Source organism: Notamacropus eugenii, chromosome 1 (assembly GCF_028372415.1).
Source record: "Notamacropus eugenii isolate mMacEug1 chromosome 1, mMacEug1.pri_v2, whole genome shotgun sequence".
Classification (NCBI taxonomy): Eukaryota; Metazoa; Chordata; class Mammalia; order Diprotodontia; family Macropodidae; genus Notamacropus; species Notamacropus eugenii.
In genome coordinates, this window is record NC_092872.1 from 79,301,402 (window position 1) to 79,320,599 (window position 19,198).

The 19,198-nt window shown below is 45.6% G+C and overlaps 1 protein-coding gene across 1 annotated transcript; it reads right to left on the reverse strand.

Moving 5' to 3' along the window:
• Nucleotides 1-19,128, reverse strand: GBA2 (glucosylceramidase beta 2). The gene is made up of 17 exons (XM_072606997.1): nucleotides 18,455-19,128; nucleotides 13,619-13,710; nucleotides 13,219-13,334; nucleotides 6,951-7,169; nucleotides 6,511-6,750; nucleotides 5,819-5,921; nucleotides 5,324-5,477; nucleotides 5,029-5,154; nucleotides 3,623-3,795; nucleotides 3,371-3,475; nucleotides 3,086-3,193; nucleotides 1,855-2,006; nucleotides 1,597-1,703; nucleotides 1,275-1,417; nucleotides 1,023-1,138; nucleotides 732-923; nucleotides 1-629 (listed from the first exon to the last, which is right to left on the reverse strand). Exons 1-17 carry the CDS (start codon nucleotides 18,739-18,741, stop codon nucleotides 321-323), a joined length of 2,742 nt encoding a protein of 913 aa, XP_072463098.1. The 5' UTR covers nucleotides 18,742-19,128; the 3' UTR covers nucleotides 1-320.
• Nucleotides 19,129-19,198: the final 70 nt, after the last annotated feature.

A 19,198-nucleotide genomic window follows, 5' to 3' on the forward strand; every position in this document is an offset into this window, starting at 1 on the left:
TTGTTTCTGGAGTCTTTTATTTGTGTAGCTATGTCCACTCCCCCATCCAGTCTTGGGTGAGGGGGTCTGGCTCAGGGCATAGGGAGGGGGAGGGGAATAGCTCAATCTTTGTTAGCATTCCATGCAGCAAATAATTGGGGAGTGGAGGGAGGGAAAATAAATAAGTGATTGTGGTGCTTGTGTCTCCCACCCCCCATGGCTCTGCTGGGGGAAGTGGGTGGTAGGTGATTGTCCTGATGGCTCAGGGTTGCAGATGGGAAGGGGAAGGTGCACAACAGTGTCTCCAACTTCCTCCTCTAAACAGTATCTAGGAGTCCCTTCTATCCCAGGTTTGCTCTGGCTTTTGACTTGGTATTAAGTCCCATAGCTGGTGCAAAGTTCTGTCCAGAAGTCACTCCCATGTTCTTTCCACTTGTCTGTTCTGTCAGTCCCATGCCCTGCCCAGAGGCTCTGCCATGCTGCTGTAATGCAAGCTGCATGGCCCAGATGCTGAGTGGTCGCATATAGGCAAGGGATCGAAATACTTGACGCTGGCAATATGCCTCAGGTGTCTGGAATGCCATCCCCAATCGTTCCCACACTGTACGGTAGCAGCCTTCAGCTGTAAGAAAACCCTCTTGGATCAAGCCCTGTTGGGAAAAATAAAGTACAAAGTAAGAATTAAGGAAGGGAATGAATCCTTGCTTTCTTGAGGATTACTTAGGATGGAAGAAAAGAAGGAAACTGATTACCTCCTGGATCATGGTAGCAGCCAGCCCATAGACCACACCTACCCAGACCTCATCAGACTGAACACTGGATGTGTCAGGGACACCATCTGGCTGCATACCATTCACAGCCCCCATGGCTCCACCTGCAAAGCCCTGGACATTCACTTCAAAGATTGTCTGGAGAGCTCGAATCACATGGGGGGTTGGAAATACCTGCCCAGAAAAAGATGGGGTCACTTCCTCCAACCAGCAAAGAAAGATGAGTTTTTTCTTTCTCCCAGAACCCTGACCCATCATATCTTCCTCTCTTACCTCAGTATCCCCCTTTCCTAGTCCACATGCTCTCAGGAACCACTGGCCAGCACACTGGTCAGACATGATAATGCGGGACTGTGGCTGGGAGCTGCTATCGTAGTTATAGTAACGGCCTATTTGAGCAGAGAAGGAAGGCATGGTAAAGCTTCTGATTCACTATTTCTTACCCCCTTGACCTAATATACCCACATCCATTCCAGAGCCAATCAACCCCAGCACATGCTGCCCCTCCCCTGAAGCCTGCCTCACCATTCCAGAGAAGCCTCTCGTAAGCTTCACGACCTCGGCTCAGGATGGACAAGAACTTCTCCTGGACATCTTGAGTTCCACACGTAGCAGCCATTTGGACCATCACAGCTACTGCTGCCAGCCACAGGCCACCACAGTAGGCACTGGCCAGGAATATAAGGTCAGGGTGATACCATCTCCATGCCATCATTATATATACTCAGGATATGGGGTCACAGGTCAGAATAACCCCCCGATTCATTATTCCTGACCAGGAATGTGGGGCTGGAGGCCAGAATGATACTCCACCCACACTGGGGCAATTCTTCATTTCTAGGCATACCTGGGTCCTGTGGTGATCCATCCATCATAAGTCTGGTCTGCATAGCCCCCATTCTCAATCAGGCCATCTTGGTCCTTGTCAAACTTCATCTCAGATTCCATGACAGCCTGTGATGGAGTATTCCAGGGCATCAACACATAAAGATCTGGGTGCACGACAGATCCCACATTTTCTCCTCCACGTCCAGTGACAAGGTGCATGGAATTGCAGTACATGCCTGCACTCCTAGTACATGAGCCATGCACAATGAGGCCTTACCTGGCACACAGGCCACATGTCCCTTAGGAAGCTCTCATTGCCTGTCAGGTAAAAGTCTCGGTAAATCTGCAGCACAAACTTCAGGTTCAGATCCTTCCAATCAGCTGTGTCATGAATTAGGTAAGCATTGATACGAAGCCATGGCTCATCATCTGCCGTTAGGAAATGGGATATGTGCAATTAACCAACCAACCAGCATTTATGAAATGCCTACTATGTATGTGGCACTGGAGATTCAAAGACAAAAATGTACAAGTCTGCTCTTAAGGGCTTTTATTCTACTGTAAGAGATAGGTGCATATATAAAGATTTAGAGAATTATAAGGTTATTTAGGAAGGGAAGACATGAGCAGTTGGGGGGGGGTGGAATCTGGGAAGGCTTCATGCAGAAGGTGGTATCTGAGCTGAATCTTGAAGGAAGAATGAGGCAGAAATGAGGGGTGCATTTTCATTCCTGGCAGGAGGATGGCAATGCTTGGAGTTGGGAGAGAGTGTTGTGTCGGAAGAACCATAACAAGGTCAATTTGGCTAGAAGGTAGATGGTGGCATTAGGAGGCTAGGAAGGTAAGTTGGGCCAGTTTTGAAGGACTTTAAAAGTCAAATAGGAGTTTCTATTTGATCCTGGAGGGAAAAGGGTGCCATTGAGGTCAGATGTGACCCTGTGTTTAAGGAAAATCACTTTGGTAGCGGAAAAGAGGATGGACTGGAGTGGGGAAAGACTTCAGGCAGGGCAATCAACCTGAAGACTATTGCAAGAGTCCAGGTGAAAAGTATCAAGGTCTGAAATAATGTGATAACTGTGTAAGTTTAAGAAGGGAATAAATAAGAGAGCTGTGGAAGTAGCAATGTCAAGATCTGGGTTGAGGGAGAGTGATGAGTTGAGGACAACACCAAAATCGAACACCCTGGAAGACTGGGAGAATGAGGATGTCCTTGACAGAAAAAAGGAAATTTGGAGGAAGGGTGGGTTTTAACTGAAAGGTGCTTAATTCTCGTCTGGATGTGCTGATTTTGAGCTGTCTATGAGAAATCAGTTGGATGTGCCCAACAGGATAACGTGGGCCTGGAGCTCAGGAGAGAGATGAAGGCTGGACAATATTTATGGGGTTCATCTGCATGTGGATGATAATTAAACCCACGACCTTTATAAGGAGCTGATAAGATCAAGTGAGAGTAGAAAGAAATCGGAGGGGAGGAGGGGTTTCCATATTATAGTTGGGAATCCAAATACCTGGGTCCCCCACATCATGGGGAATCACATTTTTCTTCTTCACAGGAGCCGTCACGCCACTCATTAGATATTTCCGCCGTGTCAAATCTTCACTCAGAGTTGCTACAGCTAAGGGAAAATAGACTTCAGTGGTCGTGAAGGACCTTAGAGATATGTAAAGGGAGACTGTGGACATCTGAGGTGTAGGACAGGACCCCAATGTGGGGTAGAAGGAGTGGGGAATGAGGTGTGTCAATATGTATTTATGTATTTTTAAGGGGGTTGTCACGGTTGGGGAACTCTTACCCATGTCATACTGGAGGCTGAGCTCGAGTTTGGGCCACAACATGATGAGGGCAAAGGAGGCATAGAAGTGGACATCGTATGTGTTGTACATGTGGTACTCCTGTCCTGGGAGGAAGAGTCTCTGAATGTCCCTGAGTGACCACATCTCCAAACACTCCCATATTGCTCTGAATCCTTAGCTCCTACCAAACACTGCCCCCTATGCTAAGATTTCCACTTTTCCTCCATGTCCCCCCATATGCTCTCCCATACCCTCAAGATAGGCAAAGCGTCCGTATTCTTGCAGGGTAGGCCGAAGCTGGTTTAGTATCCCACTGAACTCTTCCGAAGTTGTTTCTTCTGTAACTTCCAGCCACACAGTACCCCCATCAGCCAGGAAGTATAATTCATTGAAAAGTGCAGACTTATACCAGGCAGGCAGGGACCTAGGAGGCAGAGGTAGGGAGAATTATTTATATAATATATAATTTTTTTTATTTAAATAAAATTTTAAGTAAAATTTAGAAGTATAAATATGTTTAGAACAGTGAAAAGTTTACCCTTAAACTAGAGAAATGGGTATTCTAGTCATACCTATGGGAAATGGCTGGAGCTGTCTGAGGGAAGAGATGGGCACCTACAGATTAGCAGAGAACCAACACCATGGTAGCCAAGTTTCACTGAAGACCAGCCTTAATAATTAGCAAAATAACATGATACAGCTGACCAACAAGGGCAGAAGAATATACGGACATCAAGATGGATGTATAGTTAAGCCAGTTAATTGGCAGCCCAGATAATAGAAAGAAGAGATTTCCTGATGTGAGAATATTTGCATCTCAGATTTCAAAAGTACTTTCATTCTCTGTGGGCCAGGCAATCAGGGAGGACCTGTGCACCACCCTGGTCCCAGCACCCCACTCCACCCCATCCCATCCCATCCCCCCTGTGATGGAACTATACAGCAATTTGGCCTTGGAAACGTAAGAGAAGGTGAAGAAAATGCAGTGCTCAGGACAGGACAATAAGCCACTATGACGTAGGACAGGGCTTCTTAACCTTTCAGTATTTCAGGCAACTTGGGTAATTTGGTGAAGCCTACAGATCTCTTCTCAGAATAATGCTTTTGAATTCATAAAATAAAACACACATGATTACAGAAGAAGTGCTTATGCAGATATACAATAATTAAAATGCTGCAAAAATAAATCCATGGATCACAGGTTAAGATCTCATGCTCTAAAGGGTGTGGAGAAGCACCAGAGAACCCAGCACAGTGGTGAGGGTCCTAAAGCAATACTTCCATGAACTACAACTCAAGCACCCCAGGGAAGAGGAAGGAAAAAGCCACATGAGCGGAGAGAGAAGCCTCATCACCTCCAAGCCAAAGTAAATAAAGACAAGGCAGGGCTCAACCCACAATCTGTGGGAACCCAAAGACTACTGCGGTTATGACTATAATGAATTTCATTTTGAACCTTCTATGTTTATGCCCTGGAGAACATCCTGGGAAGTGGATGGTGTGAAGGATTCCATAGGCTGAGGGACAAGTAGATCAAGAGCTGTTCTGTCTGTGAGCAGGGGCGGATATGACCATACATCCAGAGGAACCTGCAGGCTGAGCCCAGTAAGGTAGGGCTGGAAAGACTGGCCATGACCTGGAGGCCATCTCCTCATACCTGTCCTCCAGCACAGGGTTTTGCCACGCTGCAATTCTCTCCTCCCAGGATCGGTACTGGGTGAGTGCATGATGACAGAGGGCTGGAGCTGCATTTCCTTCTTGGCCAAAGAACCTAGTGTATCTCCTGAAAAAAGGGATAGAAGATGATCAAGAATCTTTGAGCTGTATGAAGTAACTTCTCCACACTTTGTCGAGCCTCTCTGCATCTCTCCCAAGGCTCTGAGTCTCATCACCACAACCTGACACAATTTCCCCACCCTTCCTGCACCCACCCACCCACTTCCTTCCTTTACCTGTAGTGTGCTTGGCCCCTAGCTCCAAACAGAACCTTGGGCATGTCCCAGGCCAATGCAAATTCCAGCTGGCATCTGCCTCTCCGGGGCAAATGGGCTCCTGCACACACAGCTCCACCTATGCCCTGTCCCTTTTGGGTTGGGGGGCTGGGGCCTAGGGATGACACAGGAATGGTCAGCAAAGGAATGCCCTTAGCCTTGGGGACCTCATCTTCCTACTCAGCCCAGGACTATTTAGGAACCTCTTAATGGAAAGTTTGGGGTAGTCCAGGAGATGGACATGGAAATAAAGTAGGTTCCTGGGCCCTCCCCCACTAGACCCTCCCAATCCCCATGAACGTATCTAGTTACCCTTTGTTGTAACCCTCTTACCAGGGTGGGAGTAATTATTAGATTCTTCACCTATCAAACTATCAAAGCTGGGGACAAGTTTAACCATTCTCTAATCCAGTTAGAACCCCTCATCCCTCTTACTCCCCCTTCTCCCCACCTCACCAGATGGGGAGTCCAATTGTCCATCTAGGAGCAAGTCCTGCCACACCTTCTGTCCAGTGCCATCAGGGTCAAAGGCTGTGATATGAGTCACTGTGGTGTTCGCCTGTCAGGATGGCGCTCTTAGTAAAGGTGGCTAACACCAAGTTTAAACTGTCCCTTGTAGACCAGACTACAGTTCACTCCTGCCCACTCCCATCAAGTGGGAAGAGTGAGAATGTAGGGTTATAGTGAAGACCATAGTGAGGACACTGCCCTGAGGCTGTGCTATTCCAACTGGTAAGTTAGCCAGCACCAATGCACATGGCCCCTTCTATCTAGCCAGGTCCAAACCCTGGGCTATGTTTCACATCCCATGTAACCATTCACCTCAGCCATCTCCTTGACAGTTTTCTATCTCTTGCTCTAGGAAGAGGAATCAAATCAATATTACCATTGCTTCTGGAAGGATCACACTGATAGATTCCTCTACAGCCCCACTTACCAGCCCTCTCCTTTCTCTGGCCACTACTCCCTTATATGTGTTATCTCCCCCTACTAGAATGTAAATTCCTTGAAGGCAAGAGCTATCCTGTTTTACTTTTGAATCTCCAACACTTAGTACAATTCTTGGCACATATGTTACAAGTGCTTAATAAATACCTTGTCATTCATCCATTCATTCAAAGCCCCCACCTTGTCTACTTGATACTCACTGTGAGCCGGGCAGCCACGGCCATGGTGTATGGGTTTGGGGGGTTTGGATGGTGCAACAGCAATCCCTGAACAGTTTCCCCATCATGCTCTAAGCAGAAGGGCTCGTTCCATAGTCCTCCTGGGCCATCATGTCCACCTCCCAGGCCATTCCTCATGGAGAACATGATGGATACTTCCAAATCTTCATCACCAGTGTTCTCCACATCCCACACGAATACTCCTACAGGTAAGCTGCTGTCCTGGGTGGGAGAAGGGAGAGGACAATGAGAAAGTAGATACCCTTTTAATTCCTAAACCTTTTTCCTTCATCAAAGGCATTGTCTTGGAGGAATAAAGGGGTGATTCAAGCCTAGAGAGCTACACTGACAGGCAAAGGGAGCATTTGTGGAAGTGGGTGTTACCTTATTATTATCAGTCTGAGGTCAGGGATCAATCTTACCTGGTAGTCATGTGGGAGGATGGGTGTGATCTGGCGACAGGTCAGTGTGACTTGCTGCCCGGGCAGCTGGTAGACGGTCCAGGCTCGAGGGTACAGTGCATGATAAAAAGCAAAGAATCCACAGAGGCCCCAATTCCAGCTTCGCAGGACATTGGGACGCTCTAAGGACAGGACTTGCTGGTACACAGTCTGTCCTTCCCGCCGTAGGCATACGGTGAACTAAAAAAGGAAGATGGAGTTTGGTTACCTTGTCAACACCTCAAATTCAACATCTCTTAAAATCTAACTTACGTTAGATTTGGGGAAATAGAAGCCCAGGGATCTCAAGTGATTGCTATTAAGTATTAAGCCACATTTTACACCCAAATTCTCTGACTCTGAACCAGATTCGTCTCTCTAAGTTTCCTTTACATATATTTTTTTCTTTTTATTCCCAATACTACCACAGCAGGACAAAGCTACCATGACTGCTTTCTTGGACTTCTTCAAACAGCTTCCTGACAAGTCTTCTTAAAGCCCTGCTTTTGTCATCCTACTTACTCAAAAGCCTTCAGTGGCTTCCCAGTGTCTGCTGCATCAAGTCTCCTTAGCCATGGCCTTCACAACCCAGTCCTATGCTACCTTTTCCATCCTTATCTCCAGCTACTTCCCTATGCAAACCATCTACTGCAGCCAGGATGGTCTCATTGTCCCCGAAGTATACTAGGTATGCTCTTTTCTACCTCCATGCTTTTGCCCCAAGCTGAAATGTTCTACCTTCCACTTATCTGAGCCACACTCATTTTCAGAATGAGAAGGGCTTTAATCCAATCCATACTTAAATAAGAATCATCTCCTTTTCCTTGCTATGGTGGACTTAAATGTCCTCTGAGGTTCTTTCCAAATCTGAGATTCTATGATTTTATAAGAAGTGGTCATCTAGTTTCAGCTGGAAGACTTAGGTCTTCCACAGATTTAAAGAGGTGTAAAGGACCTTAGAAATCATTTAGTCCAACCACCACCTCATTTGAGAGAAAGCTAAAGCTCAAAGGTAGTACATCGTGCCCAAGTTCACATCTAGGTTTTAAACCCAGGCCTTTTGACTCCAAAAATCAATGTTCCCTGAAGAGGTAGCAAACCCACTGTCTCCAGAGGAAGCCCACTTTACTTTTTGGTCAGTTCTAACTGTTTGGAAGGTTTTCCTTAGACTGAACTGAAATCACTCTCTGCAGCTTATTTTCTCCTCATAATTCCATCTTTTCAGATCACACAAAACAAGACTATATGTTTACGATTATCAAGTATGATATGACATAATGTTATAGGCCAAGTCCCACTTGGATCATACTCTCCAAGGAACGCTTATGCTTGTCAACAAGACAGGGAGTTTGGATTTGGACATATTGAATTAAGATATCTATAGAACATCCAGTTCAAGATGTCCAATAGGCAGCTGGAGATGAGAGACTATGTGTTAGTAGAGGGGAGGGCTGGAAAAGCAGATATGAGGATCATAAGCATAGAGATGATGATCAAATGGGAGCTGATGAGATCACCAAGTGGAATAAGAGAGAGGGAGAAGAGAAAAGGGCAGAGCCTCAGGGGACGACCACAGTTAGTGGGGATGATCTGGATGAACACCCAGCCAAAGGAGACTGAGAAAGAGAAGTCAGGTTGGGGAACTGGGAGAGGCAAGTGTTCCAAAAACATAGATACAAGAGTATTACTGACAGTGTTGAAGGATATAGAGAGGTTAAGAAGGACAATGATTGAAAAAAGGCCATTAGATTTGGCAACGAAAAGACTGTTAGTAACTTTGGAGAAAACAGTATCAGCTGAATGAAGTCTTAAGAAGCTAGACTACAGAGTGTGAGAGGTGAGGAAGTAGCGATGGCCTTCTCAAGGAGTGAAGCCACAAAGTGGGAAGAAGTATAGGATGATAACTAGCAGCTGGAATGGATAATTCAAGTAAAGGTTTGATGATGAGAGGGAGACATGGGCATGTTTATAGGCAATAGGGAAACAGCCAATAGACAGGGACAGACTGAAGATGAGTGAGAGAGTGGGGATAACAGAGGGGACAATCTGTAGGAAAAGACAGGATGGAACGAGAGCACTAGTGTGGAGGGAGAGAGGTTTGCCTTGGGAAGGGGAAGGACCCCTCTTCATTGTGAGACAGGTGAAGGACAGAGTAGGAGAAGGCACATGAATGATATGAGATGAGAAGGAGAAAAGAAGGAGATCTCAGCAAATGGCCTCAATTTTTTCAGTAAAATATGAGAGGGTGGAGAGAGAGTGCCAAATGAAGCTTGAAAAATGTGGGAAGTGAGCTGTGGTGAATGGGGTGGTGAGTTGATGAGGAAAGTATAAAAGGACTGCCGCATACTGTAGCAATAAGTACCCAATTGTGATTATGTAATAAAAACTGGTGGTGGACTATGTCAGCATGGTTTAGTGATTTTCTCTAGTTTTGTTCAGCTGCAGTTGTATAGGGACAAAGACAATGAATGATGCAAGTGATCCAAGGCTGAGGCTTAGTAAGGCACAACCGACTATATATATAAAAAGGGCAAGAGACTCAAGAAAAGAGGAAAGTGTAAAGCTGAACTCATTCATCAAGGGACCAAGACAGGAAGGGAGGAGAGTGTAGCCTAGTGTAGGGGTGATAGCTTGGGAAAGAAATGAGAAGTCAAGGGACTGGAAGTCATAATGAAGGTGAAGGGTTTGGAGTTGCAAGGCAGAGAGAGAGGTAAAATGACAAAAACAGACTGTGACCAATCAGATGAGGGATTTTCAGAGCTCATGAATATGGAAAGGGTGCATGCACAGGTGAAGGAAAGAGCAAGGGTATGATAATCTTTGGGTACAACAGAGGTGGGAGCAGCAGGTAATATGAAAGGAGTAAAGAGAGGGACTGTGAGGTTACTGTGCTATAAGAAGTTCATATGTGTATGTTGACGTTCCCTTGTATAAAGAAAGGAGTTTAGGAAGAGGTAAAGGCTGTAAACCAAGCACTGAAGAAAAAGGGATGGGAGGGTGTCCCAGAAGTCCATAGACAAAAGCTTCCAAGATGATAGATATCTGTTAAGTGAACCTTAAAGGATGAGAAGTTACCACGTGATGGTGATAGAGGGAGAACCTGGAAGTGACAATGGGGAGCCAGGAGTATTCCAATTCTCCCACCTTGACTAGTGAATTGGGGGTAATGAGTAAAAGTGCAGCCAGTGCTGGAAACAGAGCTCAAGGAGGCTGTGTGATCAGCAGGGAGCCAGGTCTCACTGAGAACAAAAGACGGAATGAGTAGGAAAAGAAGTAATATGAAAGCAAGTTTGTTGCCTATGGAGCAGGGATTCCAGAGGGCACAGTGGAAGAGGTAGAGGGCTTTGGGGTGGGACATGGAGGGGGGATCTGGTAAAAATGGGAATAAGGGATTGGCAGTGGGTAACCAGGGAAGAGGTTTGAACGATGACTGCTTGAGGGTCAGAATCACTAGGATGGAGAGGGTATGATGAGGAGGGAGCTAATCACTGAGAGAGCTGAGGTACATTTTCATTGTTCATAGGGTTTTAGGACAGGGGGCAGGACTTGAAGCTGAAAGAATGATGTTATTTTCCTTCCTCTATGATAGGAGACATAGCTGGAAAATGGATGGAATGGCCTTTCTCCTCTTTCCTGGAAGAGGGGAAGCTGATGCTCAATGGCATGGTGTTTCTCCACTTCCAGCAGGAGTCAGGATAGAATATTGTCTCCTTTTCTGGAGGGATGTTGAAAATCAGGTGGGAGACCTGGGATGAGGAAATGCTTTTCTTCCGTTACCACATCCTCTGAATTCATACAGGACATGCCCTCCTTCTCAGTGGTGGGATGCATACTTCCCAAAATCAGGAAAAGGTCTTCTGTCCCATAGATCCCCTGCACCTCTCATTTATCTTTATTCCCACTTTTCTTCCTCTATCCCATTGCTGAGATGTTATTTAACCAGTGATTCAGAGAATCTGGGTTTGAGTTTGGGCTCTACCATTTACTGGTGTGCTACCATGAGCCAGTCTCTTAATTCAAATCTCTGCTTCCCTGTCTGTAAAATAGGGAAACTACTACTACATTACCAACCTCTCAGGTTTGTTGGGAAGCTCAAGTGAGCTAATTTATATAAAGAACATTGTATACCTGGAAACAACACTCTCTACCCTCATGTTCTCCACAAGGCCTCCTCCTTGTTCCTCAAACCCACATTGGTCTTTCTGGCCACTGTTCCATGATAAGGCCCACTATGGCTACCACTTACTTTTGGCACTTAAGTCATAGTCTCAAAAGGAAGAGAGAACATGTATAGCACCTTCTAATTGCCATGCAGGCTAAGCACTTTACAAAAATTATCTCATTTGATTCACAACCAACCTGGGAAGTAGATGTTATTATTACTCCCATTTTTACAAGTGAGGAAACTGAGGTAGACAAAAGTTAAGTGACATGCCAAGAGTTATGAAGCTAGTGTCTGGTACTAGAGTTGAACTTAGGTCTTCCTCACACCAGGCCCACTGCTATGTTACCTGGCTGCCTCAAAAACTATTTTCATGTATATTTAAGTCCTGTATCTCCCAAAAAGACCATAAGCTCTTTGATGGCAAAGGCTATGAAGAAATTAACCTTTTTTGGTAGAAGTTATATCTATTATTATTATTATATGTGTTAAGGAATTTTATGTTGCAATACTATTGCGATAGGGATCTGAAAGGTCACTACCTTGGGAACCTGAAGGATGTTATTAAAGAGAACTTTTGGGAGACAGAGATGAAAACCTGACAGTCTCATTTATTGGTTCAGGACCTAACAGTCTTCTTTGCTCTACAAATGAGCTGAGAACTTAAGGCATCCCTCAGACCAGAAACATGAAAAAGTCAACAGGGAAGTTAAGTACTGAAAAGGGAAAAGATAGAGAGTTTCATGTGATGTATAGAGGCTCCAAACGAAAGATGGCCCCTGTCACTGAGGTGATACGGTGCTAGTGGGTATAACACTTAGACCAATAGGTTAAGAATCTGAACTTCATTACAGGGCAGAATCAACCTACAGAACTGGTTAAATATGCTTCAGGCAAACCAAAAAGGACAGAGAAAAAACAGGTTAGAGGTGAATGAATCAGGGGTGGGGAACATGCAGCCTTGAGGCCACATTTGGCTTTCTAGGTTCTCAGGTGTAGCCTTTTGCCTGAGTCCAAGTTTCACAGAACAAATCTTTTTATTAAGGGGATTTGTTCTGTGAAGTTTGGATTCAGTCAAAGGGCTGTACTTGAGGATCTAGAGGGCTCCATTACACGTGGCCTCGAGGTCACAGGTTCCCCACCCCTGAAGATATCAGCATCATCCAGTTCATTTTATGTGAGGGCTGGAAACCAGTGACTAGCAAAAAGGCTAAAGAAGGCAAGGTTAGTGGAGAATGGGCCTGAAATTCAAGGAGGGACCTTGGGGGCCAAATAAAGAAGTGCTCTGGTCATCCAGGGGCCAGGATAACAGGACAGTTCCAGGGCAAAGGAGATAAGGTTGGGGTTCATACCTGAAAACAATACTGAAAGCAGGTTCTGGGAAGGACTGAAATCCCACAAGATTTGGCAGTGGTGACAATCTGAATCTACCTCAGGCTAAAAGCTGGAGTTATCTTTGTCCATCACTCATTCTCTGGCATCTACTCCAAAGAGCTGACATAAGAAAAAGGGGCAGAGTTTATCCTGTAAAATCTGTGCCAGCCAAGCCAATCTTGAGCTAGATGTTAAATTTGGAATCAGAAATCTATACTCTATGAGCTTGTTTGCTGATACACTTTCATCCTTTATTTTTATTTTCCTTGAGTTTCTAAGTTAAAAACTCTAACCTTGTTTCTATAGAACCAAAGAAAACAGGATTTGCTCTGGTTAGGAAGATGAATGGTCCTGGGAGTGAGGTGGCTATGACAGGAGAACCACAATAGCTTGATAAGCCTTGGGAAAGGCCATTTTTAGAGCTAAAGTACTTACTGTCTTAACCCTCGAGGCCTCTTTTCTAGGCTTCTAAGTATATTCTTTCATTCAATACTTCAAGGATTTGTGATTTCTAATAGAGATTGCCATCAAACACAAGGGTGAAGACACGGACAGATGAGGATGCTAATCCTCTCCTACTTGGGCTACTCCTCCTCAGGGACTAAGTCAAAGGTCCTTGTTTGCTCTTGGTGGGGCTCACAAGGAGGCACAAGTAGGCATCTGATAAATTAAATTATTTTCTTTCACATCCTTCATCCTCCCCACTCTCCTCACCTGGTCAGCCATTACTGTTCGGTGCTGGTATATCCCAGGGTTGAGCTGCCATCGACAGAACTGACCCCTCCAGCCACGGGTGATGGTACCACCTCCAATACCACCCAGTGGACAACCTAGAGACAGAGCCAGGGGTCAGAGACCAACGGTTGAAGGGCAGAAGGGGAGGGGGGGAAGGGAAAATAGTGGTACTGAGGTGACAAGCTATACATGAGAGAACATAAAATCATATCTTGTTCACTGGACTATAAGGGAGGAGTTTTTTGGTTTGTTTGTTTTTAAAAGATGGGGAAGTGACCTCTTTTCTCCTTTCCAATTTCCCGCCTGAGGAGGTTGGGACTTTTTCTTTGAAAGTAAAATGAATGAGGTCTTTGCCTTTTCTCCCTTGAGAAGCGCTCACCATAGATTTGTCTCAGGGGAAGGCAATTGAACATGTCTATGAATGGAGTCTTCTTCTCCACCTGTGTCTTCTGGTACCACCATTTAAGATACCTAAGGAGAGAAAGGACACTGACAGGTAAGAGAGGTAGCAGCAACTCCACTTCAAGTTCCCTATTTCCAAATGCCTTTCTACGCATCCTGATAGTACCTCAAACCAAATCATCTTCTTCCCTTCTAAGCCAGTTTCCCAACTTTTCTTATTTCTATCAATAACAAATGAACTCTCAGTCAATCAAGTTAACTTTAGGGACATCTTTGAGGGGATCTGAAGACGGGAGACTCTTCTCTATTCTTTAAAAGATTTACTCTGGGGTGAACTTGTCACATTTTCCCCATGAAATGTGCTTCATATCATCCCTTTCTTTTCACTGCCACCAACTCAGTTCAGTTTCTCACCATCTATGAGCATAGATTTGGAGCTGGAAAAGAACTCAGATGTGATCCAGTCTAACCTTCTCATTTTATAGACGAAGAAAATGAGGCCCAGATAGGGTAAGCGATTTGCCAGAGGTCACATAAGTGGCACAGCCAGGATCTGAATTCAGGTCCTCTTATTCCAAATCTAGTACTCTTTCTACCTCACTACATGACTGCCAATCTCTCCCTTTGCTGCAGGATTAATCTTAAAACACCACTTTCTTCATCTTATTTCTTTAACAAAAACACCTTTAACAGCTGCCCAGCACCTACAGTAGACCAAAATCCAAACTGCTCAGCTTGATATTCAAGGTTCTCCATAATCTGGCCCCAGTCTATCTTTCTAGATTTATCTCTTGCTACTTCCTTATTTGAGACAGCCTGAGGGATTGGGAGGATACATGAAGGTGCCATTTATAGAAATAAGGAAGTCAAGAGGAAACTTGGTTTAACAGGCAAGGTAATTACGGAAATAATGACTGTGTAACCCACCAGTACTTCAAATTCAACAACACTGGTTTTGGATTCAAAAGACCTGGGTTACAGTATGGACTTTGGCACTTGCTATCTGTAGAATCCTAAGTAAATATCCTGAGTTTCCATTTCCTCATTTATAAAATATGGATAATGATATTTCTACTACCCCTCTGTACATTGTAAAATGCTCTATCAATGGGAACTATTGTTATATAAACCGTCACTTCAGCCAGCTTTGGGTTCTCATTGCTTCTACACAATGTTCGCATCCACACCCATATTTCTGCTTGTGATGTTGGCTCTTTCTGAAATAGTCTGGCCATTCTCTCCACTTAATTCAAATCTGGTATTTCAAGGCTGACGAATTAAGTTTACTTTTCATTGTGAGGGCATACACCCAAATATTGGGTAAATGCCTACAGGATGAAGAAAACGCTAGGAGGGAAAACTTTAGAAAATATAGTCTCTCCAAGCAATAAACCAAAAATTAAAGTCTAGTACCCAGATATAGATATAAGTGCAATGTGAAGAAACATTTTTTTCTCTGGTAGGAATTATAAAATGAAATGTTCCATGGAAACAGAACAGGTAAGAACAGAAAATAACAGAAAAATCTGAGGGAAAGATCATTATCTTTCAGATGAGTAAAGGCTTCCTGAAAGACTGGCATTTGGGTAGAGTTTTAAAGGATTAGTAGGAACAATGTGACAAAACCTACACCTATGAAAGGTCATCATGACAATGCCATGAAGAATGGACTGGAGGGAGCAGGAAATGTAGGTGAGAAGACCTGTTAGGAAGCTACTTCAGTAGACCAGCCTCTTAGGAGGGCCTGTACTAGCGTGGAGCCAGAGGGACAGACACCAAGGCAGATTTGAGAGAGATGTTGAGGAACTAGAATCACTAGGACTGATAGGACATGAGGGAGAGGGAAGAGTCAAAGATACTCTCAAGGATATAAACGGGATAGTAGGTGAATGGTGATACCATGTATACAGCTAATGAAGAAGCAAGAAGAAATTTAAAGAAGGTAATGAACCTGATTTCTGAACATAGGTTTTGTAACGCTTAGACAGAAAAGACCTTAAAGAACATCTAACAACTCCTTCTCTGCACAGGTCAAGAAAATGAGGCTCTGAGGGCTTAAGCTATACGTTCAAGATAACACAGTGAGCCAATAGCAGAATGAGGGCTTGACATCATGACTCCAAATCTAGAAGCAGGATAAACAGTACACTCCAAGCAAAGTGAGAAAGAGGAAAACAGAATTAAGATGGAAAGAGATAAGGCATAAGAAATTTGGGGATAGAGTGTGGCAAGGATTTGGGGGAAGGTGGGCTGAAAGATATAGGAGGACAGTATGACTTTAGGGAAAGATAAGAAACAAGTTTCTACCCAGCTGTGGCAGTGCTGGTGGCAAATTTATGTAATACAAACTCAACTGGTGCCTCACTGATGTTAAGTAATACTTTTATACCTCCCTTATTAACTTACTATCGCACTACAGCAGCTCTTCCAAACCTTTTCATCCTTCTTCAAACCTCCCATGCTCTGCCTCCTCTGACTCTTTCAGCTGAGAACTTTGTCTCATTAAGTCCAAGTGCTGAGAATTCCCTCTTCTCCCCTTCTCATCTCATATCAGTCAGGTGGCACTATCTCCTCTTTCACCTGTTTCACATGAAGAGGAGACCCTTCTCCTTCCCAAGGCAAACTCCTCTACTAGAACAAATGATCCCATTCTGTTCTGTCTCCTTCAGCAGACTTCCCTCTCTTTGGTCCCCATTCTCTCATCTTCAATCTCTCCCCATCTACTGACTGCTTCCCTACAAACATGTCTCTCATCGTCAAAAAACCCTTTCTTGAACAACTCATCCCTGCTAGCTATTTCTTCAGTTTGTGGCTCAACTCCTTGAGGTCATGTATAATAAATGCCTCCACTTTTTTCCCCTCTTAATTTTAGTGCCTTCCCTCTGTTGATTACTTCCTATTTATCCCACACATAACTTTTCTGTACAAAGGTTTTTTGCATGTTGTCTCTCTCATTGGACTGTAAACTCCTGGAGAACAAGGACTTGCTTTTCTTTGTATCCCTAATGCTAAGTACAGCGTCTGGCACACAGTAGGTGCTTAGTAAAAGCTTATTGACTGACTTACTGATGACTCAGGAAGTGCACTATTTTTCCTTCCCCACACCCCCTCCTCTCTGATAACTCCCTTTCTTGGGCTCTTCTCTCTCCCTTCATTTTAAGAGCAGCCTAATCATTCCCTGGCTTGTTTGGCTTTCTTTGTAATTTCAGTCACATCATCTAGTGTCACCCTTTGGGCTTCCCTGTTTGCCCCACCCTACATTTTCCTTACTGAGGTACCCCAACTCCCAATCTCATTCCAGTTCCCTGTGTCACAGCTCCCACCCCACCCTGGCATGGGGAAACTGAGGCCCCAGTCTGGATCCAGGATGACTCAAATTCCTCTAAATTCAAGGGTCCAGAGAAGACTTAGTCATGTATATATTATCACTCCTCCTACTCTTCCCCAAGACCTCTAAGATGGACTCTCAGGCTCAAGCCATTCAGGGAAAAACCAGATTAGTGCCCACAAAAAGTATGGAGTAGCTTTCTAACACACAGCTATGGCTAACCAAAGGGAACTGTCATCTTTTCTCTCTACACAAGGTGTTGTGACTTGATCCTATTCAGTAACTGATTGGGAAATGGCAGAGAACTTGAATCCATGCACAGACTTTAGGGTAGGGGTGAGGAACCTGCAGCCTCAAGGCCACATGTGGCCTTCTAGGTCTCAGGGTGTGGCCCTTTGCCAGAGACCAAGTTTTACAGAACAAATCCTTTTATTACAGGGATTTGTTCTGTGAAGTTTGGATTCAGTCAAATCAGTCACAGGTGGCCCTGAGGCTACACGCTCTCCACCCCTGATTTATGGCCTTTAGGGCAGTAGCAACCTTTGCTTGTAGTTTCTTCATATCGCTCTATCTTTTCCCAATCTTAGATATGATCAGTTCTGAGTTTCTTTTTCTACCCTTCTCTCCAGTTGTGTTTTTCCTAATCTGCCTCAGGGTCATATTTCTCTGCCTATCCTGAATTCACCTGTTTGTTCCTTATTTTGAGAGTCATGTCCTCTTATTTTACTCACTCTGTACTGTAAAGGATAGTTATCTTTTGGCTTTCAATCTGGGGATGGGGGAGGGGAGACAGAAAGGAGAGAACCATGGCCCTGAAACCAACCTTGGACAGGTTCTAGGATAAATGGAAAGCTACATTAATGTCTCTAGAAGTCTGTGTTACCATCTAATCTTTTCTTTTGAGGGCATATCAAAATTACTATTATTGATTATTAAATGCAGTTATTAAATTACACGTTATCCACTGAAGCAGCTGGACTAATACTTGTAAGGTTCCTTTCAGCTTTAAATCTATGATTCTTAGAGTCAATGCAGATTGCCTCCCATCCTGACTATTCCCTCCAAATGCAGAAGGTGTCGGAGTGATGGGATAGGAGGAAATTTGGAAGATGTTTACTGTTTGGTGGGAATCTAACTCATGGTACCCTGCATGCTGCCTCACAACAGTCATAAAGTCGGTCCCCACTTCTCTTTCTCTTACCCTGGGTGATCAGCCATCTAAAAACAAACAGAAGCCTAGAGTGAAATTTCAGCCCAAGAGTTCAGGAAAAAGGGCTCAGGAGGGCAAGGTCCAGTGGTCTTAGTTCTGGGCAAGGCAGGGCCCTGAGTTTCCTAGAAGATCGGTGGTCAGCACTGGACGTGCCCTCAGGGCAAGACCCCACCTCTCCGTTTTCCTCCAGCTCAAATGATAACCCTATCCATGGGAAGGAGAAATGTCGGGACCGTAGGCACCCGGGGCGCTGGCCAAGATGCTGCGACACTTACCGGACACCCATGCCCAAGTGCTTCACCAGGTTGCTCATGGAGATGTTGTTGGCATTGAAGGGCTTCCTCTTCTCGGGAAACTCGTGTGCCAAGCAGATGCGCCAGCCGAACCGGGGCAGCCGGTGGCCCGCGGCGGTGCCCTCGTAGGCAGCCATCAGCTGCCCCGGGTCTGCGTCGCTCCTGCCCCCGGTGTCCTCTGGGCAGCCTGGGCTCCCCGTGCCAAGGCCCCCGAAGTCACCCGGCATCCCTCTAGCCTCGGGGGTCCCGGCCCCCAAGTGCTCCTCCATGGTTCTTGGAGCTGCAGGCTCGAGCTCCGAGGCCAGCGTCAGCAGAGTTCGGACCCAGGCACCGTCTCGTCAAGCTCCTGGGCTCGGGCTGGCCCGGGGCGCGTCTCCTGCTTGGCTGCCCTGGGGCTTACCCGGTGCTCCTGGGCAGAGACGACCTGAGCCAGGGCCGCGGAGGAGAGGCACTGAATCACTTCCTCGAGTCCTGGGTGGGAGCGGCTGGACCCAGACCTCCGGGTCATGGGTCCACAGAGGATACAGGACAGCGGCAGGGGAGGGGAACGAACCCCTTTATCGGGCCTCCAAGGCCCCGCCCCGCCCCGCGGGCGGACCGGACGGAGGCGCCAGCTTCCAGCCCCTAGGCGGCCCCGCTTCCGGTCCCCGGGGACCAGCAGTCCCGGACCCCGGATCCCGGCCCCCACCGGCTCCTAGACCGGAAGGGGCTCTTCCTCGGAATCAG